Source organism: Vespa mandarinia, chromosome 1 (assembly GCF_050613455.1).
Source record: "Vespa mandarinia isolate Hongniang chromosome 1, ASM5061345v1, whole genome shotgun sequence".
NCBI lineage: Eukaryota > Metazoa > Arthropoda > Insecta > Hymenoptera > Vespidae > Vespa > Vespa mandarinia.
The window spans coordinates 8,166,156-8,191,053 of NC_140810.1; the positions used below are offsets into that span (position 1 = coordinate 8,166,156).

The following is a 24,898-nucleotide window of genomic DNA, read 5'->3' on the forward strand; positions in this document are numbered from 1 at the left end:
TTACAGTATTTTCGAAGGAAAGATCGAAAGAGAATGAAGTTTTCTTTTACGATGGTTACTCTGTAGAATCGGCTTGTCTAGCAAGGTGAGCGTAGAGAATTCCCTGAGGCCTGGCATACAAGAAAAGAGGAACGAAAAGTTTTGATATTAGTAGTGGTGGTGATAGTGATGTCGGTGGTGGTTATTAGTAGTGGTGGCGATGGTAATAGTGATGGTGATGGTGATGGTGGTAGTGGTGATGGTGGTGGTGGTGGTGGTAGTGGTTGTGATGGTGGTGGTGGTAATGGTCGTGATGGTGGTGGGACGACAAGCATGAAGGCAGCACGAGAAGAGAGGAGGTAGATACCGCTTACTACTGCACTTCACCTCCGTCCTCGACACGGATCGAGTGCGAGCTGGTCAGCAAAGGATAGTAAATAAAATAAAAAACGAATAAAAGCGAATTTCTCCCTCGAAACGTAAAGCCAACGAATAGGATAGTAAACGTCCTTCAAACATTCGATCGGATCGGAAGTGAAAACAATTTTTTATTAACATTTTGTGATTAGTTGCCACAGACGAAGTGAAAGAAAAAAAAAGACAGAGAAAAAAAGAGAAAGAGAGAGAGAGAAAGAGAAAAATCACGAATAAACGGACGATTAAGTGAACAAATTTGATAAAATTTAATGTTAGTGATTTTGTTAGTGATCACATTTGTGTCGGGCTAGCACCAGTGTTTTCGTGCCGTACAGAAGAATGCGGTAGGATGCGCATCCAGAAAAGATGTTTTCTATGTACGCTGGCGGGACTTTGCCTTTTAGGCCTGCTAGCCTTTCCCTCCTCTGCGCTGGACATCGAAACTATCGCAACAACAACGACGATGACGACAACGATGATGACGACGATGTCAACGACAACAGCAACGAACGGTAGGTATTAGACAATAGATTTCTCGTCCAGTTCGACAGCTCCGAGTTTCACTTGGTTCTTTAAAAAATTCTTTACTTTCCCTTAGTCTAACACCATTGTATAGACTTTTCCAAAAGAGGAAAAGATAGATAACTCGTCGCTGGACCGTTCAACAAAAATACACGTGCTCTGGCACGTATTTACTATCGTCTCATAGTATACCTTTGTATAACTATGTGAAAGTAGAATTCAATAACGTTGGAAGTTCGTTTGGTTGAATTTCACGATTGATATTTTAATAACAAAACAAAGTCTCTCTCTCTCTCTCTCTTTTCTTTCTTTCTCTCTCTCTTCCTCTCTCTTCCTTTCTCTTCGTTTCCACGTGCAAGATAAGAAAGTAAAGGAAAGAGTGTTTTTTTTTATTACAAGGACGGAAAGATGAAGAGCATTCGTCTTCGTTCGGATTTGAATCGGATTAACGGTAGTACGAAGAGTCCAGTTGGTGAACCGACCGACACGCATTCACTCGTACGACGACCTTCGAAAGAAACAAGACGCACCTAACTGTGACTCGTAAGGAGGAGTAGTCGGCCGTTGATCTTCCTTTTAAATTTCACGCTCCAAAATATAACATCGACTGGCTGACGCGAATTCGCGCGAAGCGACACAACTTTCTTTTTAAATTACAGCTGCGTATAAGCTTTGTAATGCATCAACGAATCACGTACTTTCTTTTACGATTTCTTATGAGGTATCCACCTCTCTCTCTCTCTCTCTCTCTCTCTCTCTCTCTATCTCTCTCTCTCTCTCTTTCTCTCTCTCTCTCTCTTTCTCATTCCAAAGCAAATGGAAAATAACTATAAACATTTTAACGCAGCAATTACATTCATGAATCATTTGTGATGATATTTCCTCTTCATTTTTTTTGTTACCTTTGTTATTTTATTACTTCTCTCTTTTTTTATTGTTGAAACGCGTTTAATTCACAACTGTTTACTTCTTTTTCTCTTTTTTCTTTTTTTTTTCAACGATCGCACATAGTAACGAGGTCGATCATTAATGATGAAAACAATGAAAAGAATTCACTGAGATTATATGGGTTAGCGATCCACTCTCTCGAAAAGTATGTGTTGAAAAAAATAATAGCGAAACAATCACTATGCACTTTTTTTTTTATAAAGAACCGTTATAATTTTATCAGCGGAACAAAATAATGCAAGAAGTATATCTAAGTGCTCTTAAGTATTATTGTTAAGTATTTTTTTTATCGAGTCATAAGACATCTCAATAATGAAATTTGAACGATAATAAAGAAACGTGATGTTTAGAATGGAAAGTCTATGATTATACATGCATTTATTTTTTTCTTTTTAGTATCAAAGAAAACATGAGAAACAGAATAATTACACGAAGTGTTGTAACGTAAGGACAAATATATGTATATATATATATATACATATGTGTATGCATAGAACGATTGAAAAATACAAAATAATGACAATTATATAAGATCAAATGGATTAGTAAAAATGAGTTTATTTCTTCAAAAATTATAAAATGAAAAGTAATTATAAAATCAAAAGAAAAGGACGATATAACGCAATAAAAATATTTTATCTATATATTGTAATTAATAAAAATATTATATCATTAAATAATATTATAAATAATATTATATCATTAAATAATTATATCATAAAAATATTATAATCATTATTTTTTATTTATTTAATTATACAATAATAAACAAACAACTATAGATTTTAGTAAAAAATTCGTTAATAATTATTATTTCTATAATAATTATAAAAGGAAAAAATTTAAAACCTGTATTTTTTGCAAGTTTGATTGTTTTAATAAAACGATCCAATGTATTCTAGTAAAACACCCGATATATCGGTAAAGTTACATGAGCGAACGTACGTATTACTTGTATGTTTCGCATAGAAGAGGAAGACTGGTATAAGAGAAAAGAAGAGGGCAGAGAACTCTTCGAGGTCTCGCTCCTTGTCCGAGTCTTTTACTTTTTAGAAATTCAAACTCTGTTTTCCATTCTAATCGAAGAATGAGAAATAGAAACAAAGAGAAAGAGATAGAGAGAGAGAGAGAGAGAGAGAAAGAGAGAGAAAGAGAAAATGAGATAGATAAAGAAAAGAGAGAGAGAATGAAATAAAAAGAGAGTTCCAAAGATTACCAAAGAATCCGGAGACTTTAATGCTCATAGAAAGGATTCCGGAAAAGTATTATCAAGCGATATCGGATCGATCGTAAACGTTTACTAACGTTGTTATGAGGTTGTTCTAACGAAAGTAAGATAGGACGAAGTGAAAGCATATCTTGAAGAAAAGTTAAGTTTTTATAAATATCGAAAGAAAATCAATGCAATGTTTGACGTAATGGTCCTGTTAAAAGCCCTGATTAAGCGATAATCGAGTAAACTTTTTCTTCTTTTCTTCTTCGTTTTGTCTCAGGACGCTTTCGAAGATAAAGAAGGCGGGAATGGATTGGGGAAAGGAACGAACGAACGAACGAGAGAGTGAACGCGGGCGCGGCACAGCGAACGTGCGAGAATCGAGTGTAATGAAGAAAAAGCGGAGACACGAGGACCCGCCATGTCTTTTTCCTCTGAACGAGATATATCCACATTTCTCTCTCGATCATAGTTTGCATTAAAAATGCCACCGTTCCATTCTCCGACTCTTCGTCTTTGTTGAAAGCACAGATTATTAATCTAAGATTATCTATTTATAATATATACATATATATATATATATATATGTATATATATATATATGTATATATATATATATATGTATATAACTTATACATATATATATATATATATATTTCTCTTTCACTCTTTACTGAACCGTGATTTGTCCATAAATGAAGCAAAACTTTTCTTTTTATCGAGTTTAAACTAGGGTTTTCCTGCTCCTGTAACAAGTATTTTCGATCTGCATATCGTAGTTATGTATCCAACTTATACACGATTAAAGGAAAGAAGTAATAACATAGTAATACTAGTTATAATATCGTTTGGAAAAGTTAGATGTTTAGTTATGTTATACTTATCACGATGTTTTGAATTTCGCAGAAAATTGAATATCGAATGATCAGAAATATATGATGATGTAATAAGAAAGATTATCAGAATCCATCGTTATTATCGAATTTCTAATGAAATTCATATTGTTCGTGGTAAAGATGTGTAACGTCTTGATTGAGACAAGATCGTTTGATTCGATTCGATTTGATTCAAAGAATATCGGTAATTTGATCGGTAAAACTCAAAAGTATGGAATAAAATTGTTATCCTACACCAAATGGCAAGTAGGATAGAATACCGTATAGCCAAAGGCATGTTCGCTCGGTGACCGACTATTTTCTCTCTCCCTCCTTCTCCGGCATCTTGCTCTATCCTCCCACCATAATATCCCGCGTTCCATCCAGTTTACCTTCTCAAGCTACCTTCTCGATATATATTTTTCTCTTTTCTTCTTCCTCTTCCCATTTCTCCTTCCTCTCGACTCAATAAGTTTCTTGAATCATTGCATTTTTTTTATTTTTTCTTTCTTTTTTTCTTCTCTTCTCCTTGTTTTACAAATACCTACGAAAGTTGTATGACACACGATTTCAGAATTGTAAAATTTTCTTCGATTGATTATAACATCAAGGACGATCATTGATATACGAATTGATCTAGATCGTTCAAAGAAAAATTTTTAACAATATAAAAATTTGTAAATGTTGATGTTAATCGTTCGACAGCGACTTAGTATGTAAGATCTTCGTGTGGTTATAATTATCGAACGTTATAAATCTACATTGCGAATAAGCTGTGGTAACTTGTCTCTAGATTGAAAAATAATACGACTCAATATGTGAATAACGTTACACTGGCTGGCCTTCGATGCAAATATACTGTTTCTCTACGATTAAAAGTCTTGAGAGATTAAAGATCTTGAGAGAGTTACTAAGCTCTTGATCGACTCTGTTTTTTAAAAATATTTTATCAAATACATATAGGTAAAATTGTCAAAACAACTTATATATATATATATATATTAAAAAATTCTCTTGGTATCTTTTATTCTGTTTAATCTGTTTATCTTCTATTCTATCGTTTATCTTCTATTATATCGTTTATACTGTTTAAAGTGGAAATTTTTTCATTAAATTCACATATTTCATTACAATGGCATACCGTGATTCTCGTAAGTCGCACGTGTCGAATATTCCATGTCAAGTGAATTCAGCGAATATAGAGTTCGTGTGAACTGGTTGAACCGTTACGATTCTTCGTTCTTACCGTAATGGAAATTGCATTTCCTTCATATTTGATAAACATCAGAATTTCATAGTATGAAATATTTCGATTAAATTTCGAATTAAATCGTAGATATGCGAAAAAGGTTGAATGAAAATGATGAATCGATCGAGATCATTTGATTTTAATAATTCGACAAAATATACATCCGTTTCGTGATCCATTCGACTGCATCTTCATGAGGTCGTCCGTTACGTCAGCAAACTTTCTACCTGCACAGAGTCGTATCACCGGCAGATCTCTGACAATAAAGGCTTCTTTCAAACAAACCAGACAACGTCGTGATACTTTCAGTCGATCCCAAAAAGAAGAAATGAATATCAGAATGTATGTAGGTTTATCAAGGACGTTTACTTCCTTGTCTTATCTTCTTCTATCTGTCTCAAAGCGTTACCTACTTAATATCCTGGAAACATTCATCAAGTGGAGATAGTCGAGAATTATCACGTATTTTCGAGGTTACGCGACATGAATGATCTAAAAAGAAAAAAATATCTATCCAAAAGTAAAAAAACCTTCTTATAAAATCTTCTTATCTATTAAATCGTTGAAAGTTGTTCTACTGAAACGAACTCATTAGGTACTAGTAGAATTAGCACTTTAAATCCCCTCTTCATTATCGAACTTAACAAGTTTCTGGCCCGGACATACCATCTTGCTTGCTCACGGTTTCTGTTACCGTTACACCGAACTTTTTGATGATGTTGTTTCACCGTTTTATTATTGATAACAATTAAATAATATAAACGTAAATTGTTCAAAAGAAGGTCAAAAGAAATTAGTCACGTCAATATTTTAATAGAAAATAACTGATCTAATTACATGTATATAATACTTTATATTATAAAACGATAAGCATCTAAATTAAGTCGATAATTTTTATTAAAATCATTATGAAATAATTCATCATTGTTACTTTCTTTTTTTCCACGTAGCTGCCGAGAACGAAAATATATCGAGAGTCGAACCATTGGAAACTAGGACAAAAAACGAGACATTTAATTCGAAAACCGAATTATTGGCTAAAGAAGCGGACTCGAAAGTATCAATAGAGGCCAAAAAGAAATCCGTAGTCGACTTTAAATCGAAAGTGGAACAAAAATATCAGAAATTGTATAAGGAGGATGAAGCAAAGTCTTCGACCGCTTTGGTATCTTCAAGTAATACCACAGAATCAAGGTCCTCAAATAGAAAAGAAAGTACTGCTATACCTCTTCTATTTCGCGGAGAGGTAATAGCTGGTTCTACAATGAGGATACTTGATGTAACGGATACATCAACGTCGACAGAGGGGACGACAGAGGAAACAACGACAGAGGGAACGAAGATTACGGAAGAATTGCGAATCAACGAAGCGACATCCTCTTCCAGAGGAAGAGCACTTAATGTTTCTAGGCCCGAACCAACTAATTCTTTGCATGCCAATCTGACGGACTTGAGTGACGTCAGCATGGACGAAGACGACAAAGAAGTTGAAGGTGTAAATTTCTTTTCGTTCGACGAAAGCATTTCTCTTATCTCTTTCGAATCGATCGGAACATCCGTTTTGGATTAATTTCCTAATTACCGCCTATCGACGAACTTTCTAGGAGGAGAATACGTGGTACCTCACAACGAGACAGTATTGAACGTTTCATCGAGCTTGCTGCCTAGTTTGATTCAGTGTACCGACAATGAACGAACCTATTCCGTTGGAGAAAAAATTGTAAGGGATTGCGAAGAAAAATGTACCTGTAAGGAGGGTGGATTTATCGGCGATTGTAGACCACTTTGTATTTCGCCTTACGTTAGAGCAGGCAGAGGAATACATGATCCTCTTTGCGAAGAGAAATTAGTGATCGAGGAACCGTGTTGCGCTCTCTTGGTCTGTGCCGCGGATTCAGGTATGTACATTTCACATTTCGTCTCTTTTCAATCTTACTTCAATTGTTCTCTGCTCATTTTAGTTTACAATTGATATGATCGAAATATAGAGAACGATCGAACGATGTTTTCTTATTCGTAGCCCCGGAACCGGAAGAGACCTGCGTATTTGGAAACAAAACTATCTCGAGAGGACAACGTGTTGTAGATGGTTGTACGAAGATATGCATTTGCGAAGCTGGTGGAAATCTCAAATGTCAACCAAGATGTCCACCAAATGAAACCACCTCTATCGCGAGTCAACACGATCGTTGCGTCGAATTGATGGACCCAAGGTATCGTTCTAAACGTACTACATTATACGAAAATAGATGTTAGATCGTAAAAAAAAATTTCTAATCGACAGAGATTCTTGTTGCACTATAACACTCTGTGATGTTACTCTTGGTGATCACGAAATCAAAGCTGAAAATTCGACCGATTTGAGCGTCAATCTGACCGATGTTAAAGTTTTAAATTCAACGGCAATCAAGCTAAAACTTTCTGGAAAAAATTTAGAAACGGTTGCTATTGAAATATCCGATAATAATCACGTTTGGAGACAGCAAAAGCCGGATAAGGGTAATGACGATATCGACGATAATTGTTACGTTTTCAAACGAATTAACAATCTTTCAACTCTATTTTAGCTGGCATCATTTCAAACTTAGAACCAGCGCGTACATATTATGTTCGAGTTACCGAGTCAGGTCGAACTGGTCCAGCTATTCAAATATCTCTGCCTGCGGAAGTAATAAAAACTAACGTTTCGGAGAAAATGTTCGATAAAAACTCATGCAGTCACAGAGGGAAATCGTATAAGCTTGGAGCAGAATGGTACGACGAATGTATTTCCTTCTGCATGTGTGCTGAAGGTGGAAAAGCAGAATGTGTTACGATACAGTGTCCTACAGATTTTGGATTGGACGTTTTGGATCCCCATTGTCTTGACTGGGAAACTGTTCCAGCGAATTTCGTTCCCAAGGCACCTCAGTGTTGTCCTCAGGTAAAAAACAATAAATATTATATATACATATATTTATTTATTTATTTATTTATTTATTTATTTATTTATTTATTTATTATATTTATTAGTTAAAAATAAAAATTAAGAAGAATATATAACGATAATAATACGAACATTATAATTTATGCACACATACACACACACACATAACACAACACACACACACATTACACAACACACACACACACATAACACAACACACACACATAACACAACACACACACATAACACAACACACACACACATAACACAACACACACACACACATAACACAATACACACACACATACAATACTCTATAATCTATAGAGGATATTTCAAAACTCAATACATAAACTGTGAGGGATGGTTAGGAAGGCCCAAGGCAAACATTTTTTATCATATAACATTGTATTGAAAATACTTCGTTAATTTAGCACAACTACCGAACAGATATTGAATAATAACGAAATAAAAGTTATATTGCTCATAGTGACAAAAACTACTAATTACTTAACAAACTTATGGGTGTAACAATTGACAATTTAACAATTGACTTATGATTGGAACCACTCCATCTGTACAAACTGCAGTTGTCAGAGCAAATATTAGTTGATAATTTTCATGCTCTACGCTAACAACTTGGTCGCATAACGGGATAACAAGACTTCATCAACCCCATGCTGTCTGACAAAAAATGTTTGCCTTGGCCTCCTTAACTACTCCTCACAATTTGTATATTGAATTTTCATTGTATATATATTATATATATATTAAATTTAATTAAATTTGATTCTGTATATGTTAAATAGACTATATATATATAATCACTATTTAAAATTTTATATTTAGAATTTATATTTAGAATATATATGTATATAGAATCTCACGATTACGTACTTATTCTATTATTCCCTATTACGAATGTTTGTACCATCCATCACATTCAACATTTCTCTTTACTATTCTTCACAACATTTATATTCACTCGAAAAATAAACAATTTTTGAGTTACATATCGTTTGAGCTTGAAATGCAAGGCATATGTTTACGCGACACGTAAACATTGCCAACGCTATTCTCTTTTTCTATAATAATATCCTATTAACAATAAAATATATATTTATCAATTCTATACTTTTCAGGAAGTCCGTTGTAGAAATAATGGATCTTGCAATTATGAAGGAGTAACGTATGACAATTGGAGCGAATTACCATCAAATGTAACTGGATGTGAAAAGAGATGTTATTGTGAAATGGGAAATGTGTCCTGTCAAGCAGCCTGTCCACCGGTTCCTGCGTTGCCACCTGTAACCTTACAATGTCCATCATATCAAGCAGCATTGATGCATCTGCCTGGAGATGAATGTTGCTTACATTGGGTCTGTGGACATCCCTCATTACAGGGTACAGGTAGACTCCGAAATTTAATAATTGAAATTCGATTATATCATTCGACTTATAATATTCTACGAATGATTGAAAAAATTACTGAAGATTGAAAAATGAACGATCAAATAATTAATTTCTAACGAAAAAAAAGAATAATTGATTGTTTATAGTTATTCGTATTTCTTGTTCGATTAATGTGACGGTGACGGTATTCGTAAGGATAAAAACTTTTCCATCATTTTTTCGTTTTCTGTAACAACGAATCTTTAATTGGGTATTTGGTATTGGGTTACGCTTTGTACCATGCTCGGACCTGACTGGATATGTCCAGTATATTATTTCGAAAAAAGATGTATATATACCCGTAAAAATGATTATCATCCTAGTTTCGCGTGTTCATCAAGACTATGACGTATCATACACGAAGACATTGACACATAAACTTGTCTTACCAAAAAGATTGTAATTATGTATCGTTCACCTAAAAATGAAGAATCTCTTATATGTAAGAATCTTTTATATGTAAGTGTAGGTATAGGATATATATATATATATATATATATATATGTATATACATATATAAGTTAAATAATTTAAATAATTCCAAAAACCATAAATTCCGATCGCACTTATTCGATAATTGTATATTTTTGCATAAAAAGCTGTAGATGCATGCTTTGTACGGCCGCAGGTATGCTTGTACATACACATATGTAGGTAACTTGGATCTGGCTGTAAATATGCATGGACTTTGGACAAATTCTGACCGCTTACTGACTATTTCTATGACAATAGACTTTACTTATTGCAGGAATGAACGTGACGTCCACGTTCCCCGGCCCCTTAGCCACAGACACGTTCAATCGGAAATTGATTGACGATAGCAAAAGATCGAATAACGAGTCGGAAATGGTCAGGCCCAGCCAGGAACCGGAACATGGCACTTCCTCCTTGCGGGAAGATTCAAAAAACACTAATACTTACTCTTCCCCTGCCACTACTCATGGACTCTTTCATTATCCTATGGATCCTGGACATCCTACCGTACCATACAATGGACCTTATAGTCCTGACTATAATCCTACTCATCCTATCATCGACGATGTCTTTCATTTGTCCTCTCAAACCGAAAAATTATTGCTCAAAGATAAATCGAAATCTAAGTTGGATTCTAAAAAGCCCATCGAACCAGTGAAAACACATTTTCCTGGACCTTTGAATCCCGATAAATTTCCCGATAAAATTATGTCCGTTCCGAATCAACCGAGCATGGATAATCAATATATACATAGTACGATTAAACCAAGTAAATTACCATTTTTACAGAAAGGCAGTCACAACGTTGACCAACCTCAATTTATACCGTTAAATCCTCATCAGGAATCCGACGATTCCAGTTTCTCATTTGTACCGAATAACGGAGAGAATATACCTCCTGGTAGTTTTAATTCGCATTTTGATGACAGTGCGGCAGGACCACCTTACCGTGATTCGATACCAACAAAATCAGATCCGATCGATCCAAACGTGATAGTCCAAATGAATTCAAAAAAGAAAACTCAAATTGACGATACTTTCTCCGATTTAGACAAGATCAAAACAACGGCACCTACTTTACCGGGTAAACCAAAACAAGGTCAACGTAATCCCGAACAAGAGATCGCACCCGACGAACTTTATCATCTTATAAACATTCAACATCCTGGCTTAATTCAACTTGATCATGGTCCGCCTCAGGGACATTCCGGTATTTACAATCTTCATCAACAAATCGCAACACAAAAGCGACCATCCACTAATCAAATACAAACAAGTTATTTTGGAACCCCACCACCTGTAGCAAAAAAAACTGGCAAGCCACACATTTTTACGCAAAAAAGTGAAAATGGACAGACCACTTATCATATACACACTCCAGATATTCCTAATACTCCTCAACAAATAGAAGAATTGTTGGCTCATATTAGTCAACACGATCCTAATCTAGGACCTTTCCAACATTATCCTGGACAACCAGCAATACCTCATAACATACCAACCGGTCCGCAACCTTCTCTACCGCTTCATATTGATGCTCATATACCACATTCAGGACTCACGCACTTGAATCATCCGTTCGCAGCACAAACGCCAAACCAGTCAGGTTCGTCCCTGATAAAAAAAACGAAGAAAAAAGAAAAAAAATAAATAAAATTCATTTATTTCGTATGACAATAGGTTTTCATACCTACCTATTTCTTGATTTCTAAAATCGATCATTTTAGGAAACATCCATGTTCTATAATGAAGAATAGGTCTTATCAATTATTCGAAACTTACATACGTTAACGATCTTAAAAAAATTGAACATTTTTATAATTTCTATTACAGGATTAGATCACAATGTGCCACCAGGTTTTCCATTAACAGGAGGTATTCCTAATTTTCCTGTATCATCTTCATCTGATGAGGTCACTGTACAAGTTCTGGAAGCTCTCGATGAGAGTACAGTACGATTAGTATTTACGGTACCAACGATTTTAGTTGGTCTTCATGGAAGAGTTGAATTAAGATATACGAGTGACTCTAAGTAAATTATCAATTAGTTTTCACTATATTCATGAATTATTCTATAATAATAATATTGATATAAATTTTTAGAAATTTTAATCCTACTACTTGGAAATCCAAAGTATTTGCACCTCCTGGTGATTTAATAGCAACTCCTCAATTGGAATTCGAATTAGATGATTTAAAACCATCGACAGAATACAAAGTGAAAATAACGGTGAAGCTAAAAGATTTAACGAACAGTCCTACGAGTAAAATATACTCTATACGTACTTTGGAAAAGCAAGCTGAGATTACAACATTACCACCACAAATACCAATCGATGCGGAATTACAAATAATGGAAACAAATTCGAGTTGGATAAATATTATGTGGAAGAAATTTACCGATTACGAGTTACAGTTCATCGATGGTGTTCAATTACGATACAAGGAACACGATGGGAAAGTATATGCAGCAACGCCATTGATTCATAGAGCTGTCACGAATTATGTTATAGAAAATCTTAAACCGATGACAACGTACGAAATTGGAATTTATTTTATACCATTTCCTGGACAAGCTACTGAACTTGTAGCAGAAAAAACGGTAATATACAATGTATATTACATATTTTATATAAAAATTATTAAAATGTTTATTATTAATTTTTTAATAGAAAAATTCAAGTATATACATATACAACTTTTTTTAGATTCATGTAACTACATCCTCCGAGCCAGATCCTTATTCATTTGACGTAAAAGTTGAAATAAAAACTATCAAGTCGACCGATGTTGAAATATCTTGGAGTGGAGTTCCTTATCCTGAAGATAAATATGTCAATATTTATCGAGCAATTTATCAAAGTGACAGTGGTAAAGAAGATACAAGTACATTTAAAATTGCTAAAAGAGATTCTCCAGCTAAGACTATTATCAGTGATCTTAAACCAGGGACAAGGTATCGTTTGTGGATCGAAGTTTATTTAACGAATGGAAGAATTAAAAAAAGTAATGTGCAAGATTTTGTTACTAAACCTGGTATTTTGATACCAACGAATGTGCCTCGACAAGGTATTCACTAATCTTTTATAATTTAATTTGAATATGCAAATATGTATTTGTAAATAATTTATATAAAATAATTTATATAAAAAATTCAATCTTTGTTTATAGCGGATAAATTGGCTTCGATACCGTTACACGAAGGAGATTATTATGGTCCTTTAGTAATAGTAGCCATAGTGGCATCACTCGCAATATTATCTACATTGATTCTTTTAATGATGTTGATGAAAAGACGAACGAGCAGTAAGGCGGATATATCACCACGCAAAACTACATCGGCATATGATAATCCTTCCTACAAGGTAGAATTACAACAAGAAACTATGGGTAATTTATTGTTATTGCATTTATTTAATTTTATATACGTGAAAAAGAAATTAAGCGTGAAGGAAGAATGTATTTGAAAGATTAATTAGAATATACGAATAGAAAAAATACATATTAGTTAATAGTAAAAAATTAGAGTAAATAACTATAAATGCTCGTTTATGATATAAATATTCAGCTTTGTTAATTTCTTTTTAGACTTATGAAGATGTTACGACCATCACTAACGGAAAAAACAAAAATATGGAACACGAACTGGCTACAATTAATAGCAATGTTAAGGGAACTGCCTGATATTCTGTAATTTATTAGATTATATTTATTTATACAATTTTGTTAATATACTTATCAATTTGTAAAATCCGTCCATATAAAATGATCGTATATATATCATACGCAAGATATGCGTTTATTCAAGAACGTGTGGGACTGTTCATTATCGTTAGTATATACAAATATATTTTAAAAATTTACTTCACATATTTTCATTCCAATCTTATATAAAAATAATGAAATTTCTTCATTTATTAAATATAGAATTTAATATGTGTCATGTATTAAATCTTGTACATAGAGCAAGTGATAATGTAACTTTTAAGATATTCCATATTATAACACAAAGATTTTTACAAGCATTTTTACTTCTACTCAGCTTTAGGATATTAAATTAATAAATAAACTTCAAATATAATTGTAAGAAACTGTGAATAAGCTATGCTCTAAATTAAATGCTTAAAAGTGTTTTAAAATATTTACTTATAAATGTTATTAATAAATATAATATATGTATTTTATTTAATGTTAAAATTTAAGTCTATAATCATGCTGAGTTTCTTTAACTCGGGACTATTTTGTACAGTCTGCATTTACATTGTCAGAAATCTTGAAAATAAACTTATTCATTATAATAACTTGCATTACTATAATCTTTAGATAGAATAGTATTTTTTTTTAAATACCACCTTTTATTTGTGTTGTAGGTAGTCACTTTATTAAATTATAAAAGGTTTTGGAAGCAAATAACATTATTTAAACAATTAAAATAAGATCTATAAGATGCTGTTTTATTATATATTTATATATGTCATGAAAAGAAAAAAATTTTAAACTATAAAGTTATATCACATTATATGTTATCTTGATATTTATATATTCCACATTATTAAACATAAATTTATCATATAATAAGATTTACAAATATTTGTTTAAAATAGGTTCCATTTCTATTGGTTCATTATTAGGAGCAAATCTGGCTACAACATTGCCTTTTTTATCAACGATAAACTTAGTAAAATTCCATTTAATGGTTCCCCCTTTATCTCCACCCAACTCAGTCAGCCATTTCCACAGAGGATGAGCATTATTTCCATTGACATCTACTTTTTCAAACATATCAAAAGTAACATTATATTTTTTAACGAAGTTAAGAATTTCTTGAGAAGTTCCTGGTTCTTGGCCACCAAATTGATTAGATGGAAACGCAAGAATTCTCAATCCTTCAGACTTATACTTCTCATATAATTGCACAAGTTGTTTATAGTTGGTATCTGTTAATCCACAGTTGCTAGCAACGTTAACAATTATTAATACATAACCACGATATTTATTCAAGTCTACATCATTTCCATGGATATCAAGCGCATGAAAATCATAAATAGAAGTTGCAGATTTCAAAGATTGTTGCTCATCATTTTTTGATGTACATAGCTCTTTATTGTTATCACAATTCTCAGACAATACTCCTGTTAAAAAGCAGATGAGAAGCAACAGTATCTGGATACCTAATAAAGACGAATAAAGAAAATCCTTAACAAAGAATAAAAACGTAAAAAATTACAACTAAATTTTTTATATGATTACAAAAAAAACACTCTAATGACAGTTTGTCATCTTATTTCAATCCACAAATAAATATTCTATATAGTTTCATACATTTTAATAATTATCGTATATTGGCTGAGTATTATTAATTTAAAAAAAACGAATTTCATTTACATATATAAAATTTAAATACTTGTTCTTAACAAAAGAGAATTACTCACGCAACATTTCCAGCAGAGTGTGGAACAATTTAAACGCAACGATCAATATATCTATAACAATTGAAATAATTACGTCTTATTACTTCTATTTATTGTTAATATTAAAAGTTAATTAGATGTAAACAATAAATGACAATACCTTCGATGTATTCGCCAATATACTTCAGATTAATTGTGACAAAAGAACACAGCTCTTACCGGTTTCTTTGTTACTGGAATTTTTTTTTAAATGACGGACAAGGAAATACCAATTTCTTTTCTCTACTTTGGTCGCTCTTCACTTAACCACCAATCAGAATTCCTACACGTACCTTCGATAAAGAAAACAAAACACTATCTTAAAATGCACATAACCTTATAAGATAAATTATAATTTTGTCAAATTTATACGATAAAAATTCGATTAAAAAAAAATATTAACATATGCGTGTATTTAAATGCAAACTAATTTAATAAATATTATCTTTAAATAACTCTTATCTTGAGTTTCTAAACCGTTCGTGTCTTTAACGTACAATAGCATTGTGTATTGTGTATACTGGTCCATATTCAAGGAAATATTATTTATACTTAAAATCACGTTCTTCAAACTTATATACACATACTTTTTTTATAATAATTATATAAAAAATTCTAAAAACATTAAGACACATGTTTAAGATGTTCTATTATTCGTATTGACCGAATACGTTAAATTTTTCAATATAACCTAAAAAAATATAAACATTAATGAAACGAAATCTTACTATTCTTTTTTATTCATGTGGTTATTATAGAAATATTTTAATTAATTTAATGCACATTACTATTTATTGAATGAACTTGAATAAAGTCAATTGAATAAAGTCAATTTGTTCAAACCAAAGTTTAAAACACACATACAAATATGGTAAGTATAAATTATGTATATATCCTTATATGTTAAAAACAAAGTAATTTCTTTGTATAATTTAAATAAAACTGATTTATATTTTTTTCAGGCACGTAATGCTGAAAAGGCTATGTTAGTAAATAAAGTTTTCTTATGTTCTTCCTTTTAATTTCTTCTTTTTAATTTTTTTTGTAGCTTTTTTCCATAGGAAGTAATTCGTTGAAATATTTTAATAGGACCACCCTTGCGAGGTGGAGGGCAGCTCAAAGCAATGAAGGAGCCAGAAAAGAACAAGAGAGAAGACCTTATTTAGCCTCCGAGTGTCGAGATTTGAGGAAAGCCGAGAAGTGGAGAATGCAAATTATTAGAGAGATCGCTAAGAAGGTTGCTCAGATACAAAATGCTGGTTTAGGGGAATTTCGAATTCGTGATTTAAACGACGAGATTAATAAATTACTCAGAGAAAAGAGGCATTGGGAAGCACAAATAAAAGAACTCGGTGGACCAGATTATTCTCGTGTAGGACCACGGATGCTAGATCATGAAGGACGAGAGGTGAATAGATATTTTATCATCATTCGAGATACATTTACTAAAATTATTTATATTTTGTGTGAAATTGTTAGGTACCTGGAAATCGGGGTTATAAATATTTTGGAGCTGCAAAAGAATTACCAGGAGTGAGAGAACTCTTTGAACAAGAGCCTCCACCACCTCCTCGAAAAACACGTGCAGAATTAATGAAAGATATAGATGCCGATTATTATGGGTATAGAGACGACGACGATGGAATTTTGTTACCGTTAGAGCAAAAAGCGGAACATGAAGCAAGAGAGAAAACTATAAAAGAATGGCTACAGCAGAAGAATAAAGAGTCAGATTCGGAAGAAGAAATAGAAACGACTTCACAAAAACGTATACCATCGCAGCAAGATATACAAGAAGCATTACTTGCAAGAAAAAAGAGAGAACTATTGGAGAAATATGTTCTCTGACTGACACTTTATTTTTTATGCTCTTAATAACAACTATTCATAAATTTATTTAATTGTATCAGAGTACATTTTTATAAAACGCGATAAATATAGTTATTTATTTGTAAGTATGTAATAACATTGATCAAGGTAATTATTTTGTGCAGTAGACGTTTAAACTTTAATCGTTACTTATCGAGAAAAGGGTGCTGTAGATAAAATATAAATAAAAATCCGATGAGATAGTCTGTTTATAACGTTCGCGATCTTCACTTATAACAGTTTTTGAAAGAAATCGCGAATAAGATGATACAGTAATACGCACCATCTTGATCTCATACTAGCATTAAAAATTTTTTTTTAATTTGGCATATCTCCCTGTAACAAACGATTTTTAAAATTATTTCGTTTGTTATCTCGTGACTTTTCTTATAGCGTTCACTGGGCGTAGAAATCCGAGTACAACGAATTCTTTGAATTCTTTAGAGTAACTTGACGAAGTGATATATAAGGCAATGTAATTACGAAATAGTGCTCCTGCAATGAGAGATTCATAAGATATCTTGACGACTTATTACGATTACTTCATTTCGAGTTGAATTACACACAAATAAAGAATTTGTTTTCGAGAGAGAAAATTCTGAAGAATGTATCATTGTCTGCATATGTGTAAGCACAACTTAAAAACTTCCATTCAATATCGTGTCATTTATAAACAGACTGTAACATAGTAAGTTATGTACAATCATGTTGCTGTTAGGACTCAGAAGTCAATGGCACTAAAAGTACTAAAGTATATCATATTATCCTTCGATTTTTCTAAAGTAGACGCGTTTTTCTCGATCCAATTATAAAAATCTTCTAATTTATTTTTGCAATTTCTTCTTTGATAGCTGAATTAGAGAGCCACTATTATCGATTTTTAAGTATACTAGAACCAGAAGTGCTAAAGAAAATCGAAGCTGTAATATAGCGTGTATTTATATTTATCCAACGAGTCAACTTCTGAGCCCTTGTATAATCGCTTCGTGCCTAATACGTAAACGACAAAACAGTTCGAGCATGGATTAGTTTTTTCTTTTATAGCTAAAAGACTATAACACTTGTAAGGCTTGAAAAATCAAGCTCTAAATGATTCGTAGCTTATCCGTTGATCAGTCTCTCGCCCATTTTTTTTTTCGCCATCCAATTCCGTCTATTATTAAACGCGTAGATAGTAATGTAACTAGATCTATTCGTACTTATGAATTACAATCGCATAAATTTCTATGTCAATAATAAGATCGATAATCTACGATCATCATCACATCTGCATCAACGGGGTGCGTTTTGCGATTTATTGTGCGTCATTGAATTGTAAACGTGTCCTCATCGTATCTTTCTCATTCAGCATCGCACAACGTCAATCCATTCTCGAACCATCACAAGACACCAAAATTCGTCGTACTAATTTGTATGAAGGAGTCACTGCATACTAGAATATATATTGAAAAAGTACCGTGGAGCAAAGATAAAACTCGGCACACTTGTTAGCTCGAATCATTTTCGATTCGTTTTCCTTTTCTCTTTCCCTCTCTCTCTCTCTCTCTTTCTCTCTCTTTCTCTCTCTCTCTCACTCTCTCTTTCTCTCTCTCTCTCTTTCTCTCTCACTTTTTGCACTCTCATTGCACAAAGAAGCATACATACACACATACACGCACTTACAGGCATACACACGCGCGTTCATTCTCTCCTTTCCTTACGCGTTTCCCCTACTTATCAGGTGTCACAGGTGGGACCACGACTTTTCCTAAAAAGGGTGAAAGGCACAAAGTAAAAGATAAACGATCAAGGTTTTGGCTCAGGCACATATGTCCGAATCGGAGAGTTCTCGTGCCACAAACTTGTGACCTCGACGAAGTCGATGGTGCCACCGTGATGGATGAAATATATCGAAAACACTCTCGACTCCCTCCGCCGTATCAAAAAGGGAAATGTATATGTGTATGTACTTGGTACATCGAGTATAGAGTTTACAACTCAGAGTTTTTTTAGCGCTTATTATTACGATAGCAAGCAGCTCTGATCGTAACGCAGTATCGACTATCGACAGATGAAACGCTTATTGATTCGCGCGTGTATGTATGTTTTTTTCTTCGTTTTCATTTTCCAGTCGGGCAGTGCACGTTGGACTCGTTTCGTCCGACGATGCTGCTTGAAAAAAATGCATAAAGTCGAGAAAAATCTTTGTATCATTCGTCGTGCGAATCCTCTTTTTGCTTCAAGGACGTAAAAGCGAGTGCCAGCGTTGAACTTGGGTGGGCTGTCGGGCCACACGCATGTCATTCCAATGTTGTAATTCCTCCGAGCCAGAACTGTTCAAACCTAGACAGAGCCAACCGATCATCTCTCTTCCTTTCTTGCCCATACCACCTCTTCGCCGATTATAAACCGAAACGAAAAGTGTCACATCACCTAATTGGAAAAGAGCGACCTGTGAACAGAAATAAAATAAAATTTATTCATTTTGAATATCGTTTAAGATATTCAAGTAATATATTTTTTCTACCTGGAAAACAAAGGTCTCTTTATAAAGTGGATTCGGTTGAGCCCTTTTCAAGCCCGTCTTTGATCGACTCATCTCATGGCCGTTGCTGTCGACGAGAGCCAATTTCACATAAGTATCTGGTGGTTTAGTATCATTACCACCGCCACCACGGAAATGAGAACCCTTGATAATTTCGACCGATAAACGTCCGGTCGTACCGTTATAGGATAGCCCTATTAATATTTCTGCAACGCTTCCACCTTTCATGCTACTCCCATATGGCGGTATAGTAGGTGATGCGTATGATTGAACGGATTGTTGTGAACCTGTAGAATCGCTACGCGTCAAACTGCTGCTTGTACCCCAATCCTGAACCTGTAACGAGTTTTTATTTCAATGAGAATCCATTCATATTTTTTAGGATATTTTAATAGGACAATCATTTAATTTACCGAAGATGGCGGTGGTTGCAAAGTCAACCAAAGAGTGGTTTCGAGTTGTAGATTGATTTGATCGAAGGAGACTCTGGCCTCTCCGAGTAATCTTTCTCTACGCATTCTTCCACCCCATAAATAGACTCTTAGTCGTACTCCCATAGCGTTCACATCTTCCGGATTAACACGAGGAAGAAGGAAGCTTTCCATATATTGAGGCGAGTTACCCTGTCGAACGCGAGTCTTACGTCTTTGCTTCTTAGATGGTAACAATACTAAACGCACTTGACTGCCACCGATTCCGGCTGGATAGTTTCGTCCTTGCAAAACTTGTACCTGCCACAGTAAATAATATCGTAACATATACATGTAACATATTTACGATAGAGAACTATCAAAAGATATAAAAGAAAAGAAAAAAAAAAAATAACTAACCGTCATCTCACGCATTGGTGCATCATAAAGAAAAGCGACTTCCAAGCTACCAATTTCCTCCGGCACGGCTCCCATCCTTGTGATAACGTCATTCGTCGTTGGTGCATTTCGTTCGATCTCTGCCTCCTGTTCTCTACTATCGAGTATGATACTGGAGGCACCGACCTCCACTACGCACTAAATTTCAAAAGAATTTCAAATTTCAAAAAGTATACAAGAGAAGGTAAATGTCCGAGATTAGATATGCATAGTATACGTAGATTACCTGTTGCTGCTGAGCTGTCGGCGTATGTTCCTCAGTACAACTACTTGAAGTAGTTCCGGCGTCTGAAATCCATTAAGTAGAACGTACTTCGTTATATAAGATACTTTTTATTTACGTTTACTTTAAAGTAGAAAGGTTAGAAGTTATGAAGTACCGACCAACGATCGCTGGCCCATCCTCAGCTTGTATGGTCAACGTATCTGGTGGTGGATGAGGATGCGAATTTAATCTTCGAAGAGCGTCTTCTTCCGAATCAGAGCTCGTTTCTGGATCCGAATAGGAAAATGCCTTCCCTAGAATACGATAACGTATCACCAACGATAGTTATTTTGATCGATGATATACATGTAAAAGGTACAAAGGATGAAAAGAAAAGAATTTACAAATGTACGTAGGCGCAAATGCTTACCTATATTCTTCGATATTTGAGATGCAGAGTTATTGCTGGACTCACAAAGCGGAACGCAAACTCCGCCGAAGAGAGCAGCCGAGGTGGGCGGTGTGAAGCACCACTTACGAGAGAGGTAGAGGAAGATGGCCAGTAATAGGACGATAAAGCCAGCAACGGCACCCAGAAATGCAGTCGCTTCCACAGGTACTAAAACAAACCCGATATAGAGAATCTTCGAATCGATTTTATTAACTTTAACTATTATCGCGCGAAATATTATCGATTTTTCGATTTATACAGATTTCTCAACATTGGCATGTATGAACTTTCGAACGACGATCTCGTGACAAGCGAACCGTTCTTGATAACATTATTCGCGTTATTGGTTACACAGCGTTACTACGTTAGCACGCTTATTATTTAATCCAAAGAAACTTTACTGATCTTTAACACACAGAGAAACATAAGGAAGAGTCTAATATATACCACGTACTATGTAAAATATTAAATATGTGATACGTATAAGAAAATGATATAATTAGTAATGTCTTCTTAAGGATTTTCAACTGGAAAAGATTAAAGAGAGAAAAAATTGTTTTTTTTTTTATTTTTCTTTTATCAATAATGATTATTTATAGTTTCGAGCTGAGAACTCTCGGCCATCCATAAACGAATTTTATAATCAACTACTGGTTGCGCATAGTATTGTCGATATCGAACGTTTCAAACGATAGCAACGCATTACACTTTAATGACCCGGAATAATTAATCGTCGCCCCAGATATCGTAGAAACTATCGTGCTACACGCAATATTCTACGCACGCACGGTCTTGCGATGTTACATATTTCTTTTCTGTTCCGGAAAAGGATAAAAATGAAAAGCTAATTCTCTCGCGAGTCTCCCTAGTAAGCGCATAAGACGATTTTTCGAAGAGACGTGCTCTCATCCGCGTTATTCGCTCGATGGGTTCGTCGATAACGCGACGAAAGGAATCGCGACTTTGTGGTGTCACAAAGGAGAAAGAGGCGAGAAAGGGAGAAGGGAAATTGAAAGAGAGAGATAGAGAGAGAGAGAGAGAGAGAGAGAGAAAGAGAGAGAAAAGGGGAGAATGAAAAAAATAATGGCTTTGCGCAATGCGGAAGATGGAAAGAAGTACACGCGTATGTTTTTAAGAATGTTTGTAAAAGTTGATCATGAGAATGAAAAAAAGTATTGATGACCGTCGGAAGAATTGGTAGTATCGTCGAAAAAGTGTGAATGGTGCACGTGACGAGAGCTCCTCGTTGTCCGAGGACGAAGAGAACGAAGGTGAAGGAGTGTTGAGACGGAAGGGAGGGAGGAGCGTATCAAGAGGGTGAGATGGACGGTGAGATGGTGGGTAGGTGAGAGGTGGGAAGGGAGTTTATCGCGCGGCAATGCGGTCGACCGTTCAGTAAGAGAAGCTCGGAAATTTCAAAGAACCGATTACCGTGTTTGAGAATTCCTTGGCGAGCTATAGGGTTACGTGGCTATACCTATCTACGTGCTTGTAATATTTGTGTTAGGGGCAAATGCGGATCACGAATCAACGACGACTCTCGTGGGTCTCGACTCGGTATTCAGTTCAATTTGCGGCACGCTCGAGTGGACTTACCCGCTAAGAAATGGTCTGATCCAGCCAGAATCATGCTCGTCCGTGGTGACACATTTAAAAAAAAGTAGCTCGAGCCACCTTACGTGTGTCTCTCAATTGGGCACGATAAGTAAGTCGGCCAGGATGAGGGACGCATCGTACGATATAATTTCTCTTTCCTTTCACTGTGTCTATTATTTTGTTCGCGTTAGGACGGAAAAACACGGGCGGCGACGCTTCGCGTTAGCCTTCCGACGGCTTTCACAGGAAAAAAAACGTGGACGCTTCCTCGAGGAGCGTCGTGGTACGTGGGCGAGGGTGTACACAACGGCACTCTGTTGCTCCGCTCTCTGATAGACTTGCGCCCGCAGCACCCTAAGCGCGACACTGCCGCGCATGCGGGTGCGCCCCTCGCAATTACCGCTCCTAACCATTCGGCTTTCGACGATCAACCGACTGGTCGACCGCCTGACCGACCAATCGACCGACCGACCGATCACTCCTCTCTATCCTATTTTCTTCTTTCTCCTTTATTCATTTTTACCTCTTTACCTATATTTCCCTCGTTTTCTCTATTTTTTCTTTATTTCTAATTATATCCTTTTTGATACGCTACAATTTACCTACTTTTTATTGGGATCATTCTCGAATTAACAAACGAGTGTTCTAAATCAAGGAATATTTCACAATGAAAAAACAATATTGAGTGCTTCTCTTTTCGATAAAGTTTTACTTTTTTTAATATCCATAGGCCAATTCGAAAACGACTATCTATCCAAAGACAAATTTTATGTAAATCTATCGGCAAAAAGTGAACATAATTCTTTCTTCATATTCGAAATCCCTTTCTAAAGGAAAAAATTAAGATATGATTTAATGGTATTAATTAGAACAGAAAGTAAATTTTTTATACTAATAAATTATACATTTTTTAATTAATATACTCTTATACTGCATAGCTTTCACTGGAAATATTTACCGAAATATAATATGCGCATTTTAAAGTTCCTTTTTTTATACACTTGTGTAAGATGTGTAGCCTATCCACCAGGGAAACACTTCTAAAATTATTTTTCATATTTTATCGCTAGATGGTGCTTGAAAATCTCGAAAGAATCGATCGAGGACATTGAGATTCAAGTCAAGATCGTAATTATGATGATCTAGAAATACAGTATTAAAATATAAATCTTCGATTTATAAATAAAATTTTTAATTGAGACAATGAAATTAAATAAATGTAATATTATTGTTTAAAACAATATTGGCGCTATTTCATTAATCGATTTTTATAAAATAATAACATTTCTATTTTTGAAAATGCAAAACATTTTTTGTTTTTTAATAAAAAAAATTGAATATTTAATAATTTTTATTTTCACGGTAAAACTATTTCGATAGATATAGAATAAAAAAGAGAAATGGAGAAAACAATATAAAAACTTGGATTTGTCTTATTTAATTTGCAATAATATCGTATATACATATCATTCGTTAACTGTACTTTAAATCTTATAATTTTAAACAATTGTTGTTATTCATATGAATCGAATTTTATTTAGAGAATAAGTATTCTTTTAACATCGTTTTTCTTCTTTTTTTTTTTTTTGTTAATTAATTCGTAATAAGAAAATATAAATTATTGGGAAAAATTCAATTACGTTTAGAGCGCCCGTCGATCATATCGGAATCTTTCCAATATGTCTCTTGAATATGAGACAACATCGTAAAGTTACAGATACATTAAGGTTAAAATATGATTTTGATACAGACTTTTGTATGTACTCCTAATAAATAAAATATTTTATTATGAACGGATTAATCGCATTTAAAATCTCACTATAAAAGGTAAGTTTCGATTATTACGTGTTACAAATAGTTAATTATAACCAAAAAATAA

At 34.1% G+C, this 24,898-nt stretch overlaps 4 protein-coding genes across 14 annotated transcripts; 2 read left to right on the top strand and 2 right to left on the bottom strand.

The window, feature by feature from the left end:
- Positions 1-289: 289 nt before the first annotated feature.
- On the top strand, positions 290-14,133 carry sas (stranded at second). Of its 7 annotated transcripts, XM_085658150.1 has the most exons (14): positions 290-908; positions 6,154-6,696; positions 6,808-7,101; positions 7,224-7,416; positions 7,488-7,702; positions 7,771-8,126; positions 9,272-9,539; positions 10,330-11,265; positions 11,359-11,661; positions 11,889-12,087; positions 12,159-12,657; positions 12,764-13,124; positions 13,227-13,420; positions 13,644-14,133. In XM_085658150.1, exons 1-14 carry the CDS (start codon positions 746-748, stop codon positions 13,737-13,739), a joined length of 4,620 nt encoding a protein of 1,539 aa, XP_085514276.1. In that variant the 5' UTR covers positions 290-745; the 3' UTR covers positions 13,740-14,133. The 7 variants fall into 7 exon arrangements, with proteins under 7 accessions (XP_085514276.1, XP_035734355.2, XP_035734354.2 ...); XM_035878462.2 differs by having other exon boundaries at positions 9,272-9,533; positions 10,330-11,661; XM_035878461.2 differs by having other exon boundaries at positions 10,330-11,661; positions 13,644-14,132.
- Positions 14,134-14,488: 355 nt separating this feature from the next.
- Positions 14,489-15,716, bottom strand: LOC118447033 (uncharacterized). Its single transcript, XM_085663642.1, has 3 exons — positions 15,627-15,716; positions 15,488-15,538; positions 14,489-15,226 (listed from the first exon to the last, which is right to left on the bottom strand). Exons 2-3 carry the CDS (start codon positions 15,492-15,494, stop codon positions 14,637-14,639), a joined length of 597 nt encoding a protein of 198 aa, XP_085519768.1. The 5' UTR covers positions 15,495-15,538; positions 15,627-15,716; the 3' UTR covers positions 14,489-14,636.
- On the bottom strand, positions 15,657-23,369 carry Syt14 (Synaptotagmin 14). 5 transcript variants are annotated; one of them, XM_085663631.1, is made up of 9 exons: positions 23,020-23,369; positions 21,403-21,591; positions 21,152-21,286; positions 20,994-21,055; positions 20,729-20,905; positions 20,312-20,629; positions 19,881-20,234; positions 19,075-19,805; positions 15,657-15,798 (listed from the first exon to the last, which is right to left on the bottom strand). In XM_085663631.1, the coding sequence occupies exons 1-8, from the start codon at positions 23,051-23,053 to the stop codon at positions 19,593-19,595; spliced, it is 1,482 nt and encodes a 493-aa protein (XP_085519757.1). In that variant the 5' UTR covers positions 23,054-23,369; the 3' UTR covers positions 15,657-15,798; positions 19,075-19,592. The 5 variants fall into 5 exon arrangements, with proteins under 5 accessions (XP_085519757.1, XP_035734367.1, XP_035734365.1 ...); XM_035878474.2 differs by having other exon boundaries at positions 15,659-15,798; positions 18,831-19,805; XM_035878472.2 differs by having other exon boundaries at positions 15,662-15,798; positions 18,574-19,805.
- On the top strand, positions 16,260-17,499 carry LOC118447053 (pre-mRNA-splicing factor ISY1 homolog). Its single transcript, XM_035878478.2, has 4 exons — positions 16,260-16,376; positions 16,468-16,490; positions 16,595-16,913; positions 16,985-17,499. The coding sequence occupies exons 1-4, from the start codon at positions 16,374-16,376 to the stop codon at positions 17,351-17,353; spliced, it is 714 nt and encodes a 237-aa protein (XP_035734371.1). The 5' UTR covers positions 16,260-16,373; the 3' UTR covers positions 17,354-17,499.
- Positions 23,370-24,898: the final 1,529 nt, after the last annotated feature.

What these genes read in the sequence shown, in the direction of transcription:
- sas (XM_035878461.2), top strand. Translation starts at nt 746, where the DNA reads ATGCGCATCCAGAAAAGATGTTTTCTATGTACGCTGGCGGGACTTTGC. An exon ending in AACGACAACAGCAACGAACG is followed by an intron (nt 909 to 6,153) that starts GTAGGTATTAGA and finishes TTTTCCACGTAG; the next exon opens with CTGCCGAGAACGAAAATATA. An exon ending in ACAGCAAAAGCCGGATAAGG is followed by an intron (nt 7,703 to 7,770) that starts GTAATGACGATA and finishes ACTCTATTTTAG; the next exon opens with CTGGCATCATTTCAAACTTA.
- LOC118447053 (XM_035878478.2), top strand. An exon ending in CGTAATGCTGAAAAGGCTAT is followed by an intron (nt 16,491 to 16,594) that starts GTTAGTAAATAA and finishes ATATTTTAATAG; the next exon opens with GACCACCCTTGCGAGGTGGA. An exon ending in TAGATCATGAAGGACGAGAG is followed by an intron (nt 16,914 to 16,984) that starts GTGAATAGATAT and finishes TGAAATTGTTAG; the next exon opens with GTACCTGGAAATCGGGGTTA.
- Syt14 (XM_085663631.1), bottom strand. Translation starts at nt 23,053, where the DNA reads ATGATTCTGGCTGGATCAGACCATTTCTTAGCGG. An exon ending in TGCAACCACCGCCATCTTCG is followed by an intron (nt 20,235 to 20,311) that starts GTAAATTAAATG and finishes AACTCGTTACAG; the next exon opens with GTTCAGGATTGGGGTACAAG. An exon ending in AAGAGACCTTTGTTTTCCAG is followed by an intron (nt 19,806 to 19,880) that starts GTAGAAAAAATA and finishes TTCTGTTCACAG; the next exon opens with GTCGCTCTTTTCCAATTAGG.